At 30.9% G+C, this 27723-nt stretch overlaps 1 protein-coding gene across 3 annotated transcripts in view; it reads left to right on the top strand.

Annotated features, from left to right (window-relative positions):
• Positions 1-25591, top strand: part of LOC134705074 (uncharacterized) — an 83306-nt gene extending 57715 nt beyond the window's left edge. For all 3 annotated transcript variants that reach the window (XM_063563842.1, XM_063563840.1, XM_063563841.1), the window contains exons 2-4: positions 9633-9816; positions 22390-22578; positions 25382-25591. In XM_063563842.1, the coding sequence (XP_063419912.1) occupies positions 9636-9816; positions 22390-22578; positions 25382-25407 (396 nt within the window). In that variant the 5' untranslated portion in view covers positions 9633-9635 and the 3' untranslated portion in view covers positions 25408-25591. The remainder of the gene's footprint in view (positions 1-9632; positions 9817-22389; positions 22579-25381) is intronic.
• The last annotated feature ends 2132 nt before the right edge of the window (positions 25592-27723 follow it).

Here is a 27723-nt window from a genome sequence, read left to right on the forward strand (position 1 = left end):
ATTCAAAACGGAAAATCCCAAATCAAATGGCAAAATCAAAAGCTCAAACAGATCTAACAAAGGGATAACAACTGTCATATTTCAGACTTAGTACATGTCTTTGTTTTCAGTATAAAATGGTGGATTAACCTTGGTTTTATTGCTAGCTAAACCTCTCACTTGTAGGGCAATCGCATAAAAATACCATTATATTGGCATATTATGTGTGAACATTTTAGGAGAAAAATTTCAAAAATAGGAATACAGCAGTCAACATAGAGTTATTATCTTCATCACTATAATAACACATATGTAAACAAAATTGAGACAATAACACAATGACAGGATGTATAAGTACAGAGCAATGTCATTTGTATCAAATAACCACAAAAAGGCATATTGACAAATCCTATTTGCAAAAATGAAATATAACAATACCAAAAATATTTCATAGAACACTAACACAATGGCGGGATGTATAAACACCGAGTCACGTCATATTTTAAAACGAAAACCAAACACGACTTATATTCTGGTTTACCATGGCATACATGACCAAAGTTACTGTTGTCGAGTTTAAACAATAGAGCACGTATTATTATCCTACATATTTGGTGTTACTAAATCTTTAATCTTTTTCTAATATGTGATGTTGCTTGTCATTCCATCTTTTTTTACTTTACGTTGTGATCCTTGTTGTCTTTCTGTTAGTAATGGTTTATGGTTGCCCTATTCGTATATTCTCGTCCATTTTTTTAAATGTAAAGTAAGCACAGGTTACGTCTGACTGAAGTAAATATATTCAACAAATACGATACATAATAGATAACAGTAGCTGAACAATGATCGAATTTTATAAATTTATTCAGAAGATACAAATCAAGCTTTAAACAAAGGCGCTCATTAATCATTAAAAAAAAAAAACACAACTCGTTGCCAAGGTTGTTTTTCTTATTTAAGAAATATGTATAAGAGGATAAATTTTTTGATAAGTCTTTTAAAAAAAATTTAGTCATAATATTTGGAACATGGACATGGTGGTTACATTGAGGTATATTGACAGCAATAAAAGCGTTTTTCATTCTCGATACGTTTCTTCTTTTCAAGAGAGTTGATGTATTATGTGTCAATAATGAATTCTTCTCATTCACTCTTCTTGAATAAAGCAAACAACCATACAAACAAAAAACTTCAACCCATTCTCGGATTGTAAATTTTATAGAAACATAAATTAGATATGCATCATACGTAATTAAAACTTTCAGTTCATATATATTTCCTTCATATGTTATATCAGTCTTCAACCAAATATATTTAAAAAAAAAACATTGTACCAAATTTAACAGAGGACAAGCTATTTCATGATTTAACTAATTGTAATAATGAACCGTAAAGAGTTTCTGTATAATTCATATTTGATAGAAAGAATCTTGATTTTTATTATATACCTAAAGCTGCAGAAGGTATAGTTGTGCTTTGGTAGATTCACCAGAATCACATTACAATTCAAAGCTACAATTTGCTAAATCATTATTATAACTCTTAGTCAGGATTTTTAATCAAGGAATTTATTGCCACAATGACACTGTAATTCAAGATCAAGGCTTAGTGTATTATGGTCTATTCCAGATGGAATATTTTAAAAACGGTACTTGTACATTAAAAGCTTAAATAAATCACAATTAGTGTAATCAAATTGGCAAGGATTATGTCGTTTTCTTTGTCAGCAAGGTAACTGCAATTAAGTGTCCATATCTTGTCAATACTCAGTATGTTCATTAATGATCAGAAATTGTAATACTTTCCTCTTTTTGCAAAAGAGAACTAAAATAGACGTTGATCGGTTCTGAGTATAGGTTTGATGAGTTTTCGACTATAGAAGATGTCAGGTTCTGTTATATTCTAATATTTGTTCCTCTTTACTTTCGTAATACTGGACTACACTTACGTGAACGCGAACCATGCGCGAATTATGAGTGAAGCTGTATTTTTCTGAATAATAGTACAATGAAATTAAAAACACCAAATGATATATACATACTATTATTCAAATGAATTCAGTGTCACAACTTAAATGATGACAGTTATTGCTCTTTACTATTTTTCATGGAAAAAAATCACCAACGCTAACAATTTTTAAAAATCGGAACCTCAGACGTGCGTTCCATTTTTAAGACTCAGTAGCGTTCATTTTCGGTAAATTTACTGTTCATCAATTTGCAATGGTTTGATGTCCATACAGATGAACATTTCGTTCTGGATGGGTTTTCCAGTCAAGTTGTCAGCTATCCTTAGTTTAAATAAAGCGTATTCAAAATATGAAATGTTTTAGAACAATAAACATCAATTTTGACTTAATGTTTGTTCTTGGACGTTATGTTACACGATACATGTAAAAACACTCTGTACTTTCTATAGTCAAAGTCACATTATTTAGTAAAACAAGACATTTTAAATGTAAGATGTTATCTTCATAGTATCACATTCAAAAGCATATTTTTGACAATTGACTTCTCATCAAGTTGAAGCTATCAGTGACCATTTAGCATCGCAAATAAATAAAAAAAAAAAAAAATTCGTTCGCTTCTTTTCTTGACAAAATGATACAATTTTACCTTAGGAGTGCAAATTTCATACAAATAGGCGGAGCACAGATAAGAATTGAAGTCGCAATGTAGGCGACATGCGTTTTAATGTTTAAAGAAAAATTGCTTATCATGAATATATAAATTGTTACATAATGAGAAAAATTGTGCAATAATCCAGTAGTTTTATTCGGAATATTTATATCAGTTGTGCCGTTATGGTAAGTTTTTTTGTTAGATTCTTTTTATTTGAAAAGACAATCGACATATCTTTAAACAAAAGTGAAGCCTTTTTAAATGCTATGCAAAGTGTTCTGGCATACGCAACTATTTCCAATTGTATAAAGACTGTTACACGTATGAACATATATTTACCACTGTATTCGATAACGATTATGTTTTATACAGTTTGTGTTACCTTTACAAATGATTTCAACGTTTTCAACAAATGATTTCGGTGACCTATAGTTGTGTCATTTTGGTCTATTGTGGACAGCTGTCTCATTGGCAATCCTACCACATCTTCTTTTTTTCATACTTAACAGAAAATAGTTTGAAACTAGAATGAAACTAGAATATCATTATCAAGTTTTTTAGTCATTTTGTGAAGGGTTTGTGTACATATCTTAAGAAGACATTTTTACAAATCTGCAAATATGACTAATATTGCTGGATGTTCCTAGATTAGTAGATGGATTGTGACTAAAACGGGCATTTGGATTTTCGCGTGACATGAAACATCTGTCATAAACATTATCAGTCTTGTCCAAAATTTAAGATTTTTTTCTTGATTTTTTAATTTTTTTACTTGTAATAATCTATAATATGAAATTGATCAGACCTAGAAAAATTTGCAGGAGTTCGCTTAATCGATTTATATCATTATTTATGTCTATAACGGTTATATGACCATCGGATGTCTACGGAGGTCAACTCGATAGTTATTAAGATGGCGTCTAGACTAAAATACACACGAAACGAAGTTTTATATATTCGAGCCCATGTCTGTCAATTGTTAATTTTGGACATGAGTTTGACAAGTAGTACCCTTTAAGTAGTTTGTTCTCTTCTTATACGCATATTCAACTGTGTATTATATTCAAATTACTTCTTCAAAATATGTTTTAAAAAGTATATGTGGATTGAACAAGAAATTTCTTATTTTTTTCAATTCTTAATTTGTTCGATTTGTTTTCCGGTCTGTAAAACATATCTTGTTCTAAACTCTACGGTGTCAATTTTTACAATGTATTGACACCAAATGTGTCAATTTTCATAATGTATTTACACTATGTCATTGATACTATATGAACACTAAACAACGTGTGAGAATATTTTTCTTATGTCAAATTGTTGTAGGAATAAATAAGGTTTTATTTACTGTACAATGACGTTATACAAATGAATTTTAACAGTTAAACAGCCTTTTCTAAACTATAGGGACATTCAACTTCATAAATCAAAAATAAACTGATAATGCCATGTTTAAAAATGAAAAAAAAAACCAGAAAATCATAAGTACACAACACACAATATGGAATATTTGTAATTGATAGAGTAAAAACAAATTAAACAAATATCCGACATTTTGTTACTGTAGAAACATTACTTTTCGTGGGGTTAAAATTTCGTGATTTTGTCTATATGAGATTTAATTGGGATTTGATTTCGTGGTTTCCATTTACTGGAAAAGGTATAATATGTAGATCAAATTTTAGTTGGAGTTTTATTTCGTGGAAATATTTTCTTTCCACAAAATAAACGAGATGAACCCTCAGGTAATTTCTGCTATTTCATTATTATTCACGAAATTTCCAACTGTACAACTCAATTATAGTCAAGCATGATAAATTTTAGTTCCAAATATAATTTTAAACCTCGATTACATAGATATAAGAAGATGTGGTATGAGTGCAAATGAGACACTTCTCAAACATGCTCTTTTTATCATCGCTGTCTAGTGTGGTGCCACCTTATTTTGTTTCTCTGAAGTTGTTGCAGACTTACTAAACTAAACAGGATGGCTGCTTTCCAACATAAGTTTCACAAAAGCCCAAATAGTGAACATGCATTATCTGCTTCCAAACCCTTTTCGATGTCCTTGATCATTTGATTAAATTTCTGCTGAGTAGTCGAGTAAACATTGCATTCATACAGGTGACGTCATTCATAAAGTGCATTCGATCCAAAGTGTAATTTAGTAGTAAACATACACAATATCAACATATCATTTTTATGACCGATCATTCTTAACAAGATTCTGACTCTATACTTTTAAATTTTCTGTCATACAATATTTTTATAATTATTATGGGATTGAAGTTCTGAATTAAGTTCACTGACGACCGAATCATTACACTCTATTTAAACTCAATTTCCTTCCATTCATCAATATATTCACTACTTCTGTCAAGATAAAGGAAATCTTAAGAGACATAGTGAAATAATACTATTAATGTCTCTGAAGAATAATTTTATAATTTATCTTTCTTCAATTTAAGTTGTTGTACTTTATTTGCTTCACAGAATCATACTGTGTGACAACATGTATTATCTCCCACCGGTATTGTGCATATCAACTTCTACCTTAGCTTTATTAGTTACAATTGATAAAAGGAACGTCACCCGGAAGAATAAAATCAAATCTTTTTTAAGTTACAAAATTCTTATGAAAAATAAAGTTTGCTAGTTACAAGGAAATATATCAAAACGAGTGCCTTAGTGATTATAAATCATACGTGGTAGCCATCTTGGTTTTGCTCCAAGCTGAAAACAGAAAGAATTACAATTGTCCACCAAGTAATAACTTTTCCATAATCAAGTATCCTAGCTTATCGCAAATGTCATAAAAATGTTATGCAAATAGAATACAAAATTGAGAAAACATTTACCTTGAAGTTGATTTAATTTGTTTTCATATTTTTGTAGCATTAGCCCAGTAGCCAGTACTTGGGTGGTACTTCAGTAAATGGGCGTTTTTCAAGAAAAACGTATTTTCTTGTCCTAGCCACTTTAAAAAAAATCTTCATATGTGAAGTACTGTTTAATCTTTATCAATAAAAGGTTTTCCAATTCAGAAAACAATGATATTTTTCTAGTAATTAAAGTAAACAAACTGGAATGTCTATAGGAAACATTTAAAATTGCAAAAAAATATGTGTGTTTAGAAGAAGTTTCGTACGGGACAAAAGTCCCCTACGAAACAGTACACAAATTATGAAAATAATATCATTTTAAAGAATATTTAAGATTGCACTTTTTGTTTACAAACGGGTCGATTATAGAGGTATTCAAAAGAAATCTTGAAATTAACTTTAAGACAAGTTGATTTTCCAAATGTTTTAGGTCTGAAAGTTACGCTTTTATTGAAAAACGCCCAAATACAGAAAGTGTTTTCTTCAAATTTATCTTTCTTAATATCGAATCATTTCGAATCAAGGAATGTATCTTCTTCGGGTATATATTTGATTCCTTTCCGTTCCAAGCTTTATTTTCTGTCCTTTTATCAGCACAGCAATGCTTGTCTTTGGCAAAACCTTTTCAACTTTTAATCTTCAGTGCTGTACAATTTTGTATTTTTTTTCGTCACTGGTGAGTCTCGTGTGGACTAGACGCGTTTTTGGCGTATTGAATTTTAAACCTGATGCTTTTTGTTATCTATTAATCATGCTTTTCTTTGTCTAATATGTTCTGCTTTTTATTTGTATTGTAGTCCTGTAATATTTTGTTTTCATTTCAATGTTATATTTAACTGTGCCATTAAAGTGCGAGGTTTGGCATGCCTTAAAACCAGGTTCAACCCACCACTTTTATTCCCCTTTAAAAGTGTCCTGTACCAAGTCAGGAAGATGGCCATTGTTATAATATTGTTCGTTTCTGTGTGTGTGTTGCATTTTAACGTTGAGTCGTTTCTGTTTTCTCTTATTTTTGAGATAAGACGTGGCACGGTACTTGTCTATCCCATATTCATGTATTTGGTTTTGATGTTATATTTGTTATTCTCGTGGTGTATTGTCTGTTGCTTGGTCCGTGTCTGTGTGCTGTTGCGTTTCGGTGTTGTGTCGTTGTTCTCCTCTTATATTTAATGCGTTTCCCTCGGTTTTGGTTTGTTGCCCCGATTTTGTTTTTTGTCCATGGATTTATGGGTTTTGAACAGCGGTATACTACTGTTGCCTTTATTTGGTTTTTGATTTGCATCAATGAAGAGGTATTTATTGTCTAAAAGCGAATCTTTTGCAAATTAATAGGTATTGATAATATGATACCTTCTGTCTTCTTCGCCTATATTTGGGAAAAAATATCTTGGGTCTCAACTTAAAAAATATATATTAGATAAATACATTTGTTTGTTATTTCAAGTCATTTTGGTTAATAGACACTATTTTGGTATAAATCTTGAAAGATGTCTTAGTAAAATATTAAAAATACCAATGAGACAGTAGATCATTTGCATTAATATCAAGACGTATATCTATAGGCTAATATTTTAGCGTAGGTTATTGCATATGTGTATATTGTATATCAGCTTATTGAACTAGACATATTGTCCTCAATTTCAAATAGAATTATCGTTAATAAGTTAGGAAAATGTAAAATACAAGAAATTTGACACCAGTCATAAAACACTTAACCACAAAAGACATAAATATGTCAACACACATGTTCTTTTGTCACAAAATACTAGTATCATAATCAAAGAACAAGCATTAAATATCCAAAAACAGAAAGATTTTTTAAACAACAAAAAACAGGTCTAGACAAGCTGAGATACCATATGAAACAATCAAGTCCTATCCAGAAAGGAAAATAAATAAAGGCAACAGTAGTATACCGCTGTTCAAACTCATAAATCCATGGACAAAAAACAAAATCGGGGTGACAAACTAAAACCGAGGGAAACGCATTAAATATAAGAGGAGAACAACGACACAACACTAAAATGTAACACACAAAGAAACGGACCAAGCATCAAACAAAATCCCACAAGAATAACAAATATAACATCAAAACCAAATACATGAATTTGGGATAGACAAGTAATTAGAGGTTACAACGATTTAGATAAAATTGAATTAATATCAATGTAACAATGCTGTGTAAACATAAGATGTGTTACTTTTATGAACATCATCTGTGTGAAAGGGGGACGAAAGATACCAAAGGGGACAGTCACTCATAAATCTAAAAAAAACTGTAAATGTTCACTAAGTCGCAGCAATGCTTTCTGCAATGACAAAGCACCGCTCATGTTTTGTTGCCATAATGTATATCAGTAAGAATCTGTAAGTAAACTGATAGAACGCAATGTCAATTTTGAAATGAGACTGATTTATTTGGAATACATTGTAAAGATATCAGCATTAAATACTATTACCAATGCTATATATGGAAAGAATAAACGAAATAGTAAACGGAAAATTAATTAAAAAGGGGTTGTCCTAGTCACATACTTTTTGGAACGGAAATAGAATTATAATATCAAGGGTTTCATTTATATCATTTTATAGTATTAAGTACAAAAAAGTAAAATAGAAAACTTAGAGAAAAATTAACAAGTTGATTAAACATCAGGGAATATTGTCACAAAATACGCATGTATAGCAGGTAAGAGTATTTTGTGTGTTGTTTTTTTATTATTACCTGAAATTAGATTCCACATACAATGCCATAGATAACGGATAATTTGAATAATTCGGTTGTATTAAGTCATAAGGTTCATGTAGACCCTTTGACTAAAATGGCTGCATTTTCACTTGAAAATTGACTCTAAGTACAGGCCAACCTGTACATCAGAAAAATTGTATAGCATGCCCCAGATTAATAGAATTAAAATACTTTGTATGATTTAGAAAATTCTAACTTGACTGGATTTTGCATTGCACTTTTGTTCTTCCATGTTGAAGATGATAAAATTAACAAACAGCTGAGTTTAACTTGATATTGTCCCCTCAGGTACACAGTTTAAATCACCAATTATTGTCAGCTATCTGTTGTTTATCTATTGTCCATGTCTATCAATACAGCTCACTTCAACTATTACCTGTGGGGAAGTTATCAAATCTCTTGCCAACTTAGTTTATTTTGGCACTTTCTACAGGAATGACAAATAGTGCACTGCAAAAGCCTGTTTTTACTTTTTCTTAAACATGAAACATATTTGAAATTTATTAATCGTGGGCATGTTATGCCTTGAAACTCCTCAAGATCCACACCTTTGTCTGTACTCAGAGTAAATTTGAGATGAAAATGCCGCTATTTCAGCCAAATGGTCAACTTCAACCTTTATCGGTACACCAATCTAAAGTTTATTGGCCTTTTATCTTCAAGAATTTAAGGAAGTGGAAGTTGTAATACAAAATGTTGTTGATTCACAAATAGAATATATTAACATTGCAATTTACAAAAATATCAAGTGTCTTGTTAAGAAGTGATTGTTCATATGATTTGATTAAGCTTGTTGAGATCACATATATTTGTATTTATAAAACCTTTATACTGCCAATCAACATCAATTGATAAATTATAATATATCCAATATTCTATCTGACAATATCGTCACATTGTGACATGTAATAAGCAATCGAAAACTATCATTGTAATTGAATATTACTTATTAGCTATACGATAATACGTGATTGTCATCTGTATGGCAGTAATAAAAAAATACTTCCATATATTTCTTTATAACTTTGTAAGATGAATACGTCATGATGTTAAGTCGATTTGTGTTCTCAATTTGCGACAGGACTCGGCGTAAAAAGTAACAAGAGTACAAGAGAATAGGTGATAATTATTTTGTTTTTAGTTGTTTGACTCGTTAATATCGTAAGTACTCTCGAACGAGCAATGATATTTAATAAAGAAATTCATTATGTAAATACACTCTAGTGGTTTTCAAAAGCGCCACAAACATATACATGTCCTTAGAAACACACGTAAGTACTTGTATACAAATGCAGTGTAAATTAAGATATGTGAATTGATAAACCTGAGTACCTACTTTTCTCTAATAATCTATTCATTTTTTTTAACATCTATTCATGGTGGCACTATATTTTTCTGTTACAGGTGATGACCATAACTAAATACAAAACACTGTATACGATTTTGATAATTTTCGTCATATTAAGCACTGGGCATTCTCGAGGTGTGCAGTCAACGTTGTGTGAACATAGATGTGAAACTGCGACTCCATATCTCATAACACTGAAATCATTGTGGCATCGGATGTCAAAACGAATTGGCAGACAAAGTAAGTAATGGTCTTCATGTTTTATACATATATAATATGAATTAAAACTTGAGTACAAATATATATAAAAGTGTAAGTATTAAGCTAATTTGATATAAAAGTTGATATGCTATTTTAGTCTGTTTATACTTCTTTCAACTTAAACATACGAATAAAGAAAAAAGGTCTTAGTGCAAGAAAAGAGATAAAAGAAAAATATAAATTTGAATAATGTTATAGTTGCTTGTTTTATTCTTACATGTTTTTGGATGTTTTACTTGTATTTCATGTCAATTTGCCAGAATATGAAAACTAAATCGCTCACAGATATGTTAAAGTCATATATAGAATGAACATTTATTTCAGCACACCCCAAAAAGGCCTAATTATTAAACAACATCAATATAAGCATAACCTTCGTCAATAAGACGTTTAATTAATATCATGGCAATGTATGAAGTATATTTTTATTAAATATTGCAACATAATTAGTATAATTGCATTAACACTTCAGGTAAGTAATATCATATGTCTAACTAAATATTTCAAGTCTGATTCTCAATGTCTAGTTGAAAGTTACGATTCTTAAAATACCTAACTGTCCTTTTGCAATAACATAAATGCCTTTAACATAACTCTGAGAATTTTTGGTCGTTAGTGCTCTTCAAAATCGTCCTTTAATTTGCCTTTTTATCTATTTTAATTTGAGCATCAATGATGAGTCTTTAATATACGAAACGCTCGACTTGTGTACATAACTTAAATCATTGTGTCTTTGTTAGGCTTTTGTTCAATGAAAAGGCATGATCTGAGTAGCAGAATCTATCTTTAAAAAGTTCGTGTCATTCTTATTTAGTAATTTCCATAAAAACCTGCCTCATGAAATAAGTCGCCAAGATATGTTTCACAAATAATTCCTACAAAAATGCTGTTAATTAATTTTTACTTTTTCTAACAAAATTTATTTACATCGTCAATAACTTTAAATACTTTATGCAATTCTTATTCTGTACACATTTGTATCTGAATTATTTATGTAGTGAGTCAATGTGAAGGAAAAACTATCCTTTTCATTTATTTCGATAACACATTTTTGAACTTTGATTGCACCATGGTTTTACTAGACCGACGCGCTGAACCATAAAATTGATGTAATAGCTTACAAGGTATATGCTGCATGCTTGTCAAGTGGAAGAGCAAATACCAATCATTTTTTTTGTTTGGTTTCTCTGAGCCAGACATTTCATAATGACGTGCTTAACAAGAGGCAATCACGCTACCATAAAACCAACGATGCATGAGATGTCTTATTCTGTCTATTTTACTAAGAATAAAGTGTAAAGGTCTAAAACAATATTTCACAATTTGTATGATTATTCCAGGTCATTGTACTTAACAGATTTCATTTTGTAAGGCTATTTTGATCATTTAAAACTTCTTTTAATAATTGTTCTAACAGCAAGTGATTAAGCTATTTTAGTTAAAATAATTTCTTTTCATGAGACTAATTTCTACAATTATTTTCCACAGATCTGTCAAATGTTGAATTAAAGATCATGTTATGTCGGAAAAAATCTTCTTTTCTCGTTCAATTATTATGAAAGTGCAATTTTTTTTCAAATCCTTTCGTTTAATTTTCAAATAGTTGAACCCTGTTAGAATGTGTAACATTGCATGTTACAATTTTCAAGGTCTCTTTGGTACTGGATTTAACCTCTGGTTTTGTCATTTGGTGATATTTCTATATCGACTTAGTCATCATCTTTTTCAGAACGTATTGTCTCTTCAATGGCATATCAATTTGTAATGATCGAGAACTTTTATGCATATTGAACACACGGTTTATTGCTGTACATCATTTATGCCTTATATTACCTAGAATCTTCTCGATTGAAATATGTTGAAGACATTGGGACCGAAGTACAGTTTATAAAAAAACATAATAACATTTAAACAACAAAAAAACACAAAAACACACTGAAAATAGCCGAGGAACAGATATCAATATCTAATGCAACGGTACAAAACCGTCCTTTTATCGTTTAGGTAAAGAGCTGCATTGGACAAAATATGCGTTACTGCTATGTTTACCAGGTATGAATCTTCACATTTCGTCATAATGTTATAATTGGGAATAGGATAATCAGGAAATGTGAATATTAGACGATTATCCAACCATCTAAAATCTGAAACTTCATAAACATTTCACCTGTAAGTTGAGACACAAATACATCGAATCAGGGTTTCAACTTATGATGGTAACCGCAACGATAATGCTATGTCGATTTAAGTCATTGTTTTACTGTTGTATCACACCCATGTTAAGGACGTCATTATTATACGAGCCTACGATGGGAAAGATAGTAGGTTCCTGATTAGAAATGAAAAGTATATTAACGGAAAAACGAAAGCTGGCACGTTTATAATCGATCATAGTTTCGTGATGTTCGTGTTGCACATTTTAAGATGGTTTTTTTATCTAATTTTGTATACTGTTTGTCTTTGAGTCGGTGTCCGTTCTTTGCCTTGGCGTTGCACGTTTTTCTTGGACTTATCTCGTTGGAACATTTCGCCTTTCTTGGTGAAGTCATCTTTTTCTGTGAAAATGAAGAAATGATCCAGATATGCATCATGCCATTAAGTATTGAAAGTATCCTTAATTATCCTTAATTCCATGTTCGCTAAGATATATGAGGTGTAATCACTAGTACTCATTTGTTTTGAGTAACTTATTCATTATTAACTACAAAACGTATATGGGTGCACAACTTGTTCCTATTGGTATGCCTAAACTTTCTTAAAATATCTATACTCCCAAACTCAACTCAAAACAATCTACGGTCAATCAAAGAGAAGAGCATGCTGATGGTTTCGTCTTCAAGTATTTGGAGTAGGTTTTTTTTTTTACCGAACATGGTTTTTCATAACAAAAATAAGTGTATTTGTGTCTATGGTTCCGAATTTATCATTTTCTACGTAAGAAAATGATTGTCCAAAGTCTGGTATATGATAGTTTACATTTGTTTGATATATTTGCGCTTTTGATTTTGCCGCTTGATATGGGACATTCCGTTTTGAATTTTTCTTTGAATTTGGTATTTTTGATGTCATACTTTATCCTTGTTAGACGTACTACTCTATCAAGGAAATCGTTATAGGAAATACAAGCTGTGAAATAATATATCAAATAGGAGGTGTGTACTTTAATTTCACTACACATTTCTGGTATGGTAGGTACATGGTCTTTTATACACTATTTGCACTTTTGTATATACCAAGTACGCCTTGTAGTTTCTTTTGTATTAACGGGCGCTTCAAAGATATTAAAGTGATATAATTGCAAGAAAAATATTAACCTTTTAATCACAATTCTCTTTATAATCAATTCTTTATAATTATTGGGTCTAAGAAAATCATATATGGTGTTAATAACATACTTGAATCAATATCCGATTATACTCTGAATGTTTTATACCAGCCACAATTTGGAATTAACTCCCCCGTGCTGTAAAAAACAAATAGTTCCAATTATTTATGAGAAAACTTGTATCTAACAAAATGACTAATCCTCACTATACTATAACGTTGGCGGTCGCCGTAGGCAAGTTTTACCTACACATTAAATAATGACATCTTGCTCATTGATTCTCATTTTTAAACTTTGTAGTAAGAGGATATTACCTGTTCGATATATCAGGACGTTAGTACATGTACGAAAATATGTTTATATGTCATTTTCTGCTGTTGTCTGTTCCATGGTCGGGTTGTTGTCTCTTTGACACATTCCTAATTTCCATTCTCAACTTTATAATGTGTTTTGTTTTATTGAAATCAATCAAGAAAATCTGTAGCAGTTTCTGTATGTCTCACTAAAGCATAGCTCTGATTTTCTGTTTACGTTCGTCAAACGTATTTCCGTTTTGTTAGATAGGTCCGTCAATGATCAATGATTGATTTCTGAATTTCTGAACTTTTAACATTGAACATCACAGAGGACTAAGCATAGACATATACACATTGCCGATAAAAATAATTTCAAGTATGAATATAACATAGATTATCATTTGCAAGTGCCTAAATTTCAAAACTGAGCCTAAATTGTATTATTGAATTATTACAAATATATTTCAAAACACTGGTTCGTTTAAATGTTTACTGGAATAACATTGTGAATTAATCTGATTCGAATCTAACAGTGTCCTCATTATTTAATGGTACAAAAGAATCTTTCCGACCAATGAATATGCATGGACTTTGATGTCCCTTTCTTGAAGAAGATACATGTATGAAGATACATGTATGTTCACTCGTGGAAATTTTTCATTTTCATGTATGAAACTCAACGAGGAATGTAATGATAAGTTCAAAATCACCTGCGATAGTCTCAACCGAGCAAGTGCTGATTTTGATATTAAAGGAGAGACTGTAATATTTGTTCTGTCTATGAAGGAATAACATTAAAAATGAGTTGCACACTTAATAACCCGCGTAGCGTGTTATTTTAAAGTATGCGCCACATTTTTATGGTGTTTTTTTTTCATATAAACTAAAAAAATATTACAGTTGTTCCTTTTAATCTGATTATAAATTTTAAACAGGAGTAAACCATGAAAAAACGTTGATGACGTCATGGTCACATGATAAATTATGTCTATGAATAGATAAACAAAACAACGTCAGCCAATCAAAAGACGCGTTACATCCCAAAATAAATTATAAACTTACAGTTAAATAATAGATATACGTTAATACGTAGACTTGAATGTAAAGTTCAAGCGTCCTTTTTAATGATAATTTAATATGAATTCCGTGCACGATACCTTGGATTGTGATTGCTGTCATTTGGGTTTTTTAAATGTTTATTCCTTAACTGTATTATGAACAATGGACATCATTTCTCGTCGGTCCTTAAAAAATACAACTAAAAAAAATTTGGGCTTACTATATAAAAAAGAAGATGTGGTATGATTGCCAATGAGACAACTATCCACAAAAGACCAAAATAACACAAACATTAACAATTATAGGTCACCGTACGTATGTCTATTGGATCCATATGTATTCATTATCACTGGCTATCACATATTCTAGATTCGAGCAGTCCTGATGGAGGTTAGTCCTGATAAGTGTATGTTAATCAAGGATTACTTAAGGTTTTGAATACTAGTTGAGTAAATATTCAAAGTTAATTTATGATTTTGATTATATCAATGATAATTCATTTCAACATTGGTCAACACTGAATCACTGACTACAGGGCTGTGATAAACTCTGGGAGAAAGTCTCTACCATCAGTGACATCGTTTTAGTGGTATATATACATAGAAAACTAAGCACAAATGTATTACTAATTTAGATTTCAATTCAATAACCAATTGCTGGAAAAATGTATTCTTCCTAAGATAAATACAATATGTATTTCACACTGAAAATCATTAATCTCTGTTATGTATTCTACGCGAAAGATTGGATCTCAGCTTCTTTGATATGTATTTAGCATGCAGTCCAAACGATCAAGGCTTTCGTGAAATTGAAAAATTGAAACATAGCATAAACACTTTCATATATCCTTTTAATCATTGCATTATATTTCAATTAAATCTTTAGTTATATTTGACTTTCCTTTATTTATCATAGTCTAAATATATATAAATGTGACCTTAGGTATAAAATCCTTTTGGAATTGGAAATGATAAAAAGAGAACTGGGTCGAACTCCACTGCTTGTGAACGTTTTGTCCCTGAGGGTATTACCAGCCCAGTAGTCAGCATTTCGGTGTTCCATGAATATCAATTATATGGTCATTTTTATAAATTTATTGTTTGCAAAAGTTTGAATGACTTGAAATACTTAGCATTTTCTTATCATAGGCATAGATTACCTTAGCTGTATTTGCACAACTTTTTTAATTTTGAGTATGCAATGCTCTTCAACTTTGTAATTGTTTGGCTTTTTAACTTTTATTTATTTAAGCGTCACTGATGAGTCTTAGGGAGCTACCATTTGATTTTTATGGGGGGGGCTAGGATGAAATTTGAAAAAAATAGGCAGGACAGGAGTTTTGAGTTAAAAAAAAAGGCAGGATGAGACACTTGCAAAAAAAAAAAGTCAGGACTACAATTTAGGTAATAAAAAGTCAGGATAAAAAAAAAAAAAAAAGCAGGATCGAACAGAGGGAAAAATAAAAAGGCAGGACAGAGATTACAGCTAAAAAAAAATGCAGGACAAAATTTTTCATCCTAGCCCCCCCCTAAAAATCAAATGGTAGCTCCCTTATGTAGACGAAACGCGCGTGTGAAGTTATAAATTATAAGGCTGGTACCTTTTGATAACTACTATTCTTCGACAAAAAGTTAACTTTTTGTGTTTGTATTCTTAAAAAAAGAGTCAACATTTGAGGAGCGTTCCTCTGCGGATTGTGTAACATTTCAACATCATCAGTCTAACTAAATATAGTTGCTGACATCTGGACCTTTACGACCTTGTTTCAAAAATAGAGTTTGATAAAAGACATAATATATGAGAAGACATTTCAGAGACGAATAACTCCCTTTTCATGGACAGATGTTGATATACATGATCGTTAAATTCACAAGTCTACCTTGTTTATTTTTCTTATAGCTTCAAAGGGTGACTGTTAAATCACTTAATGACAATGCGTGCAGTAGTAGATCATTAGTTACAAAAAGTCGAAATTAAATGGCTTCTTTTGATAAAACAGATTTATTAAGCTTTCAATTCATTTCTTTTTAGACCACTATTTAGGAACTGTACAAATTATATGTGATTACTAGTAGCTGTTAAATGGAAAATCCATTGATTTTTCTGACACGAAGTCCTTCAAATGATTTCGCTAACTAGACAGTGTTCCCCGTTTAATGCCAATGTGTGCATTGGTTATAATAATTGGAATTGTTCTATGCAATTTTATGGTATCTGTATACCTAATAGGGGAAAAAAGTTTTTTTATATCTGCTTCTGAAAATAGGATTGGAGTAAACATACACGGAAGAACATTTTATGGTGTTAAGTTCATATTCGGTCTAATCTATTAACATTTTCATGAATAGATAACTTTGATCAAATATTTGACAATTACTCTTATCTATTTTGTTATTTTTTTTTTAAATTCATATATTTTTGCAGTTATGAAACTACAATATTTTCAACTACATCTTCTCTGTAACGTTACACCGTCAAACTAATGAGAAATTGGACATCTTACAAAGGAAAATTGTAAGCATTTTGAAAAATTAGTTTCCATTGAGAAAACACTTTATTAAAATGATTATATCTCAAAAAACAAGAACACGACCCTTTCAATATTTTTGTTTCTGCTTTTTAAGATCTGGTATTTATATGATAACATTCCTTCAACAAAAAAAAGTTTTTTTGATGAGAAAAAAATCCTATTAAGAATAAACAGTTTTTCTTTATTTTACTTCATATAAGTGAGGATCATGAGAAGAAAAAATAACAGTTACGAAGTAAGATAATAAACATCAAAGCAGATGGATTATCTATGTACTTCTGATACTAATAAATCTCTTTTTTTTTGGAATTCACATTCCGCAGACTTAGGATCACCATCCCAAAACAATAAAAAATCTACCAAAAACTCATCCAAATTTAAAGATCCTTATAAACTTCAAATCATCATGGGTCAAAGCCTTCCTTTGTAACATATATATTAAAATCAAAGAAATAAAACATTTGAAATCTTTATTTCGTTGGGCTTTATATTCTCTTTTAGTACCATTATGCTTTGTTTATTTATTTGTTTTTCGTTAATATCTGTGCTTTTTTTGTGTAACAATAGATGTCTAGTGTGTATGATGAATTTGTTAATTTGATATGCTTTTTATAAAAAAAATTAATCCGAACTAGCTGGATCGAAATGACATAAGTTTAACATTCGCTATCACGAAATATTTGGCCGATACGATTCTGTGTCTCTACTAATAAGTGACATACATTTTCTGTCGTCGATACCGGATTACTCGTCTGTTCAGTTAATTTAACGGTTTTAACCTCTTGTCATTGTGACGTTTTGATTGAGTGTGGAAACGCATGGATGATGTATTTCATGCAACCATATCGATCAACGTTTCCCTCGGTTAAGTTTTAATATGATTTCTTCCGGTTTAGATTTTTGTGTCTATTTTGTTTGTTCCTGATTGATGAACGGAATCTGAACACATATTGCCTACTGTTGCCTTAGTTTTGTTTGATGTTACTGTTTTAATAATAATCATTCGAAACGTTTGAAAAACAAAGTATACGGGTTAGACACTGATTCTGAATATTTTATGTACCCCAAGGTATTTCTATTTTACTGTGTTTATGGAAAGCTGTTGCAGAAACTTATACTTTTCGTACAACTTTAAGTTTCTATGCTAGCTATATAACCAGGTTAAACCAAATTTTTCGTCGGAAAATGTATGTTCCTACTCCGGAATATGACTGAAAATGTATGTTCCTACTCCGGAATATGACTGAAAATGTATGTTCCTACTCCGGAATATGAATGAAAATGTATGTTCCTACTCCGGAATATGTTCCTACTCCGGAATATGACAATTGTTTTCACTCGTTTCGTTGATTGATATCGTTTGATTTAGTCTTTTTATGGTCTTGGAGTTTGGTATTGTGTTTATGCTTTAGTCTTTTTATGGTCTTGAAGTTTGGTATTGTGTGTTTGATTTAGTCTTTTTATGGTCTTGGAGTTTGGTATTGTGTGTTTGATTTAGTCTTTTTATGGGCTTGGAGTTTGGTATTGTGTTTATGCTTTATTCTTGTCCCTCGTAGTCTCAATTTGTTAATCGCAACTTTCTGTAAATTGTATAACGATCCTAGCATAGATTCATCTCAGAACACCAAGTTGAATATCTGCAATATCAAAGTATCTTTAAAAAGAGCCGTATTAAATAACGTTGATTACAGATATAACTCACTTGAAATAAACGATCCTTCTTTTTCAGAATAACAATAAATATATTTATTACAATGAACTGTTAACAAGTATCACCCACTTAATGTGTCGATCTAAAACAATTCACAGGATACTATCTGTCTTATAGCTGTACAGCTTAATTTGTTTTTAGCATCGAACTGTTGTACACGAAAGAAAATGCTGTATGTCCTTAACGTTTGTTGATTAGGTTTTGCTATTTAAGATGAGGCATTAAAAATGTAATAAAAAGGAGACTTAATGGCAAACGATACAGTTACAGGGAAGAGTAATGACGTTGTAAACGTAAAATATTGTTTTCGCGACAGTGACATATCGGATAAAGAAGCATTTTCAACTGATTTTGTTTAATGATTTAACTTATTTTACTTGAAAACGAGTGCATGGAGCCCTGTTTTTTAAAACTGCATTAGGTTTGATAACGTATGAAAATTATTTGTACCAATCAATCTATATGAAAAAGTTAACATTGTTTTTTTAAATTTGATAGTAAATATTCCGCAAAAAATGCATATCCCCCTTAAAACCTGTTACTTTGGTAAAAACTTATTATTGTTATCTCTAAAGAAATATTATTCATATTAAGAGCATATTTATGTGGAGAAGATTTTCATAGGGTTTTTACAAACATCTGCTTGTTTTAATCTATTGGCATATAAAAAAAGTTAGGTGTGTCTATCCAAAAATAGAAAAGATCAAAGTGTAAAAAAAAATTGTAAATGTCGGACATTTCTACTCCTTTTGTCTCATACAGTAGCAGAAGGATGTATATTTTTATTACACATTTGAATTGTTTATGTGAAAAATAGCTCGTATGCAAATTTTCGTAAAATCATCTTGGGGTCCAAATTGATACTTCTTCAGCCTTATGAATGCATTTTGGTAACGTGTAACAAACAATAATTGTATACGGATCCTAAATATTCGTTTTACCTAAATCTGGTCAAAATGGTTTATGAAACAAAATTCTCATTTCTAACATTTATCAAACGAGTAGCATCGAACCCAATATTAAAATCCTCAAGTAAAAGAGTGTTTGATATATTAAAATCATATCTAGGACTGATTAAGGGTAATAACCGTGAAATTATACTGAATCATCAAATACCTCAAGTAGGATCTAAACTTGATTGAAGTGAACAACTTTGTGCCACGTTCAACCAGTCATTCACTAACATACGTTGTTGATGATGTTAACCACTTAGGTCTTCAACTATGCATTGCTGTCTGTAACATCAATATTTGAAATTGATATTTGGAGGTTGAACCCTTACTTACTAACTGTCATGTTCAACTTGACCTGAAATATGCAATATTATCGCAAGTGTCCCGGTTATATATTCAGAATAAAGTTATATTTTGCGAAAACAAAATTCAAATTTTGGTAAACGTATTAATTCATAGATAATTCTAAATCAAAGTTAACACGTTGTTATTGTTTAAATTATACCCTCCAAGAAATTCAAAAGTTCAAAACTTTATTTCGCCTTTAATTTATCCTATTGACTTCTAGCAGTTACTGTCATCGAGGCTTCATACCTCATTTAAACAGATTAAACAAGTGTGGCTTTATCATATAAAAAGCAGGAGTCCTTTACTAATTTATGTAGATCCATACCGTTTTGCAAATGTTACTTCTGTTACATATTCCAACATCTACGGACTCGAATTTTTTGAAAACTGAGGTTTACTGTTCGTATTGCCGCGTGTTTGTTTAATCCACCGTAGGAAGAGTTATTTCAGGAGGGTTGAGATCTCACAAAACATGTAAAAACCTTCCACATTTTTAGGAACCTCTTTTCTATGTAAGTCTTGTATGGTTTATTTTATTATTTTGGTTCATTTGTTTGTTTCGTGATGAGTAAATTAGCAAGTTCAAAATGTTCAGATAACTTTTTTGTAGACTTTTCATTATTGTAGATAACTAAAAAAAACCAGACCAAAGTTGGTTCATTTGTTACAAATAGAAAACTTGTTACCAACATTTAACTATCGTAATATTCTCTTTTCTGTTTATTTTTAAACACTGTTTTGATTATTTGAACGCGTTAAATGTTACATGCATTTTATGCCAGGCATTAATCGTGTTTTGGTAAAGATTATTGCTAAGAAAAGCCGTCTTCCTGTCGTATAAATTATCTCTAACTGTGTATTTTCCTGTGAGGAAACGTCTAACAGGAAAAGGATAAGCGACGATAGTCAATTGCATATAATACAGTTGTGTCAAATGAAATGATATCAAAAGCAAGGGATAACAATATGAAAACATACAACATAATCTCATTTAGCAATAGCTATATATATATAGTTTCCTGGCTTTAACACTGGATTATGCTCACAGTGTCTTAATTTCAGTTATTTTCCTTTTTTAATGAAGAAAAACATATTTAAACTTAATCAAGGACAAAGAAGTTAAATTGAGATCAGACAAAACAAATCGACTAATAAGTCAACCATGCTGTGTACTAAACGTTTTATGTAAATTAAATATCAGTTTTATTGTCAAAAGTGTTCAAAATTAGTTTAATAGGATATGTTTTTCGCTATTAAACAAAAATGTTAGCGTGACCAAAAAATATAAAGTAAAAATTATTCTCCGCCATAAAAAATATTTTGCAGACACCTACTGCTGTGCATATTTTCAATTTTAACTGAACTATACAATAGGATTGTTTTAGTGACATTAAACACGTATTTAGACTTTTTTTAATGTGAGGCGTTTAAAGATTCAACCTGGGTTAACACATCTAACATACTTGAAATTGTAATTCATATTTAACATTTTTTTCGAGAATTTATTTTCTAGCAAGTCGACTGTCGAAATTTATTCAACCACACCTTTTTCAAACACTAGGTGTTTATCTGATTAATCCGATATAAACATGAAGTCACATTCCCAATTTCCATTTCAAATTTTATGAAGTATATCTTATGTTTGTTAGCCATATATGATGCGGCTGGAGCTCAGTCTCATGACATCTTTATTTTGAGTAAAACTCATCAAAGATATTAAATAGGGCTACTACCTTTTATCTTTGGGTTTATAAAAAAAGTAACAGTTATTCACCATATCAAAGATATAAACACAAAATGCTGATTACTGAACTGGTGATACTCTCAGAAACGAAACAATCACCAGCAGCATCATTGACCAAGTGGTTATAAAAAAAAATCATCAAAATAACCAGATTGTAATTCATTTCTACAAACAGGGCTATGGCTATCTATGTTTTGGGTAGAAAATGGATTTGCAATATGTTATAAAAATATTTTCTATAAAAGCACTCTATGTCGCTTAAATGTATTTACTAGGGTTACGGAATATTTATAATGTCAGTTGGCGTTGTCAGTTTGTTTTAGATTTATGAGTTTGACTGTCCCTTTGGTATCTTTCGTCCCTCTTTTTAAAGTGCTGACGACACTAAGAACATTAACATTAAATTTGTTTGAATGACTATTGGAGAAGGAAATATAGTTAAACGCACATTTAAAGTAACTTAAACTTGTTTCCTTCTGGGACCTCCATCCCCCCCCGCCGACCCCCCTTTCTGGTCTTCAATAGTCATTCAGTTATAAGTGTTTCTGAATCGATATCATCATTGCCTTTTAATTGTTTATTTCAGATATGACATTTGAATCCTTCGTAAAATCCCTTATTGCTGCATCAGAACGGTACAATAGATTAATACCTCTAAGAGACAATTTGATGTCCATGATTGGTGAATACCAGGACTGTGTGAAAGCTTGTGAACATCAACATAGTAAAAGAACATTTGAACGGGTATCAGATTCTTTTACCAGGCCAGAAATTTGTAAGTTTTATAAAAAATATTTTATTTTACCGTGAATTCTACACTTCTCTCACAGTTGCATCGCCTTCATAAAGGAAACACGTTGAACACATTAAAAAGGCATTTTTTTCTATACTTTTTATATTCCCTTAGATATTTTGATTCGAACTACAATTATGCTTACTATCTATTACTTTCTTTTTCACAGCAAAAAAAAAATGACGACCTTACATGCTCTAGATCGATTTAAAGATTCGTTTAATCGATAATTTTCACGATAGTGTTTGTTTTTACCCGGACATCGCATTGCATCTACTTTGTATTTGTTTTGAGTTCTTTAATTCCGATAAATCTCTGTGGTATGTGAATGGTCACTCCATCAGTTTTTCTGTGGTTTTGTTATTTCCGTTTTCATCCCCCGTGCTTTTGTTTCTTGCTCTGTTTGAAGCTTAAAATTCTTATTGATTTTATTGCGATCCAATGGATTTCATTCTATAGAAATAATAGTTATCAAAGGTACCAGGATTATGCTCATCATAGATACCAGAATAACATTATATATGTTAGTTTGTGTCTGGTCCATGTTTTAACCCTTTTGGAGTTTTCCAGGTGTTTTGACCCACGTATGTTTTTAGACCTAGTCACTGTTCTCTCTGGTTTGATTCTTCTCATTTTGACGTTAATTTGTGACTGGTCGTTGCTCTTTCTATGATTTAGTTTGATATCAGATTTCCGTTTGTTTGTGCTCGCTATAATTGCTCTTGACACTTCCAAGCTGATGTGTCTCTAGGTTTGTTTTTATAGATCTGAAAGTTATAAACAAGGGTCACGTTTGCTGACGCAAATGATTATACACATAAAGGTGTACATTTTGTAGGGAAACTGATATTTGTATTCTCTTCTGTCCTTTGATTTCATAGACCAAGCCCAATAAAATAATACTATATTATTTCATTCATTGCGTAAGAAATCATATGTTCTGTACTTTTATTCTTAATAGGGAAACTAAACAAGAAAATAATACATGAAATAAATATAAAAAGAATTACATGCACAAATTTACCTTCTTACGGAAAATCACTTATTATTAAGATTCGAGAGAAATTACATCCGGTAATACCGCATCAGCTGGGATGAACTTATTATTGTTGAATCATGAAGTCTTTCACTGATATAGTTTATCAATGAAATTGATTACAACCATTTTTAGGTAGAAAGGCGTGAAATTGATGAGTTTTATGTGATATTTTCCCAGGAAATTGTACAATGTATATACGGGTTATTAGATCATCAATTCATTTAAGGAACACCGGTTGCAATAAAAAAAATATCTACGCTCTGTAATTAACAGCGTTATGATTTTTAAAATGTCATACAGAAAAAATGAGTATGTTTGGTAAGGGCTATATTTGGCCCCATTATAAAGTTGATTGTTTCAAGACAATAAATGTTTTAAACTGCCTTTAAGTCATGAGAGAAAGTTGAACAGAACTTTTTTTTGTCAAATTTTAATTCTAACACGTTGATTTTTTCATCCCAAAGAGGTCAAGATAAGAGATTTTGGTGATATTTGACAAAATCAGCAAAATTTCAACCAAATAAAGGACCAGGAAACATAGAGCGCAGGCGTCGACAAGCTAAACATTCAAATAAGAGATATGAAATGTTTTCACAAACATTCTTTTAAAAGATCTTTGCTATCGACGTTTGCGCTCTATGTTTCCTGTCCAATAATGTATGGAAATTTACCCGTTTTCATTGATTTTTTAGTGAAAAATCAATTTGAGTACAACTTGTGACGTCATAATGAAACGCAGAAACGTCAAATATTCAACAAAATTGGCGTATATCCTATCGAGTCAATGTATTAGCTATAGTTTATCGTGACTTTGGTCAATAAATCCGAAATTGAAATTTACGCTAAAAAAGGGGCCAGACATCACCAAATGAAAAAAACGTTCAAACACATACCACAGCTAGCTTAATATTGAGCAATAGGAAGACCTTCCTATTGAAACACAAGAAGCTCTAGACACGTGAGCAAGTTTGTTTCATCTTTGACATCCGTCGCGTTGGTAAAAGCTATCAAAGTTTTGATGATACATCGCAAAGAATGAATAAAATTGTGTTGTCGATGAATGAAACATTACCGTCTGTATGTGTCAATGTGTTCTACAACTTAACATATCATGACAGCACCCTTTTGAACTCATATAAGATAATTAGGGTCGGTTAAAAAATTATCGTTATAAAATTATGTAATCCGTTACGTTTCATTTTAATGAACGACACTTCAGCATCGCCTACAAAATGAGAATACACACGTATACCTTCTTGTAAAAGAGATATTACATGACTTCCGATTCATATCAAAATGTTATCACTCGACGATTGCTGCTTTAACGGAAGATATTAGAACAAGTATTAATCTAGTTAAATTATCTCTTAAAAAGTTTTATTGACACCATCATGATTTGGTAGCATTTATGAAACACACGGATATGGATTTTTTGTCGATGGCATAATTCTCATTTCCTTTCTTTGGTTTTTGGCAAACCACGTCACTAACATTTATTTACAATGATATTGTTAGGGACTTGCTCTGAAGATTGTTTCTAAAACTTTTTATGACTTTTAAATAGATACAGGTATATGTACTTGATATAACATTGCGTCTGATAAAGATGAAATGTAAACAATTAGACAAATAGTGCAATAGTTGCAACTTTAATGAACTGGTCCAAACATATGTCGTTATAAATTATATTTGTAGTAAATTATTTTGTTTTCTATATTTTTACCTTGTTTTATATTTATATTGTAGGTATTACACCAGATATTTGTTTATGACAGTCATGGATCTAACATGTCTTATTCTTCATCTAAGGGGACAGAGAGTGACATAAAGATTTAGAAATGTAATACTCGTTTTCAGTTTTATTTAAAATATTTGTTCATAAGAATACATTTTCTTAATTTTAAGGTCTATACGTCCGAAAATGTGACATAATAAAATTGTTGTGACATCGTTAAATTGTGAAGGTATTGGATGTTATCGAACAATTGATAGTGTCAAAGGAAGATTCCAAATAAACACGAAGTGAAAACATCGAAACATCTTTAGAACCTTGAAAATGAAAAAATTATGAGAGTCATTACGATACGTCTTTCGTAACTTAATGGGGGGAACTAACGGAAACGCTGAACAAAATCAGTGTATAATCCTTAATTAAACATAAAAACGAACAAATATTAATAAATTTATACAATTACTCCTTGTCTTTATCATTACATATTATAAACAAAATGAGCATATGACAAACATATAGTAACCTGGCTATTTCTATTAGATTATCTTCAATTAAAGATACAAAATGTAACTTAAGATGTCAATATTTTACTAGACGCTACTATTTTTCTGTTAACTAAAATTATGTAAAATAAATTGCATAATCAAGGCAGCGTTACTATTTATGCAGCCAAATTAGCCCTTAAACGTCGAAAATTTGGAGTACTGATATCTGAATATATTGTATAGAAGTCAAACAATGGGCTTTTGCTTACTTATGATACTCCGAAATCAAATAAATAACTGGTTGAATGTTTTAACGCATCACACGGTATATAGCGTTGACTCAAATTTCAGTAAGCCTTATAGTTTCATAGAAAGCATTCAAGGAACATTTCATTTGAATAAATGTGAATGTATTCGGTACACATGTAGTTGAATAGCGATAAATTGCGACACACAGTATAGCATGCTCGAAGCAGTTTCAGGTATAGGTAAACTTAGCTGGGTTTGACAAAACTTTTAGGAATTTCGGTCCTCAATGCTCTGCAACTTCGTACTTTATTTTGCCTTTTTAACTTTTTCGGATTCGAGCGTCACTGATGAGTCTTTTAAACACGAAACGTGCGTATGATGTATATACAAAATTTAGTCCTGGTATCTATGATGAGTTTATTTACTACCACGGGATCGATGCCACTGCGCTGACATAAAATATCATTGATATGGTTATATTTATAAATAAGCTGTTTACAAAATGTAGAATTTTTGAAATACTAAGGCTTTTCTACCTCAACTAGATTACCTTAGCTGGATTTTGCAAAACATTTAGGAATTTTGGTCCTCAATGCTCTTCAACTTCGTACTTTATTTGGCCTTTATAACTTTTTCGGATTCAAGAGTCACTGCATGATGAGTCTTTTGTAGACGAAACGCGCGTATGGCGTATATACAAAATTTAGTGCTAGTATCTGTAATAAGTTTATTTGATACCAAATTTTAAGCATGTGCTCCGACTAGTTCCTAAGAAAACAAATAAAAATTTTATGCAATGTACGGACGGACAGGTGGAAATACGGATGAATGTTAATCAGTGTACCCTGAAGCGGGATTGATAGAAAAGAGGTTTCCGGTACAGTAAATTGTAAGTGTAACACCGTGTATTACGGTGATTTTTTTAATTTTATTTTACTATTAAAGAAATTGCTTTGGAATTCATTAAATCCTAATTTGCCTTGATGGTATATACTTTGGTTCTATTATCATTATCCTCGTGCACATTATCGACAACATCTTTTAAATTGTATGTCAGATTGATTCTGACATTGCCAGAAATAGAATTAGTCAGTAATGATCTTAAATATATATGTCATTTTCCTAGGCAATATCACTGCATTTTATTGCAAGATGCGTTTTTCAAAGGACCAACAATTCGCGAGCCTAAATCCATCAATTGGAAACAGCTCACACAAATATAAAATATGGATTTAATCGAGGATTAAAAAATGCCATGTCATTGTCAGTTTATCTTCTATGAGTATGACTGTCCCTCTGGTATCTTTCGTCCCTCTTTTATGCCTGACAAAACAATTTACAGACAATTATATTTGTCGTCGTTTTTAAAGCATTTCCGATCTGTTGAAATCTGTTTTAATCTGACTAATAGAGTTTTTCTTTGTAATACCTTTTCTAGGTATCTATGGTGAGTTTATTTTCTATATTTAAGCATACGTTTCATACTTTTTATTTAGTTTATTATTGGTAAGATGAAAATCTGACTCTGTTCTTTAGTTAATGGTATATTATATGGACACAAACATTTACGGAGATATGTTTAGTAATGCGCTAGTGATGCACAGAAGGCGATATGAATAATT

This window comes from Mytilus trossulus, chromosome 2 (genome assembly GCF_036588685.1).
Source record: "Mytilus trossulus isolate FHL-02 chromosome 2, PNRI_Mtr1.1.1.hap1, whole genome shotgun sequence".
In the NCBI taxonomy this organism is placed as follows: Eukaryota; Metazoa; Mollusca; class Bivalvia; order Mytilida; family Mytilidae; genus Mytilus; species Mytilus trossulus.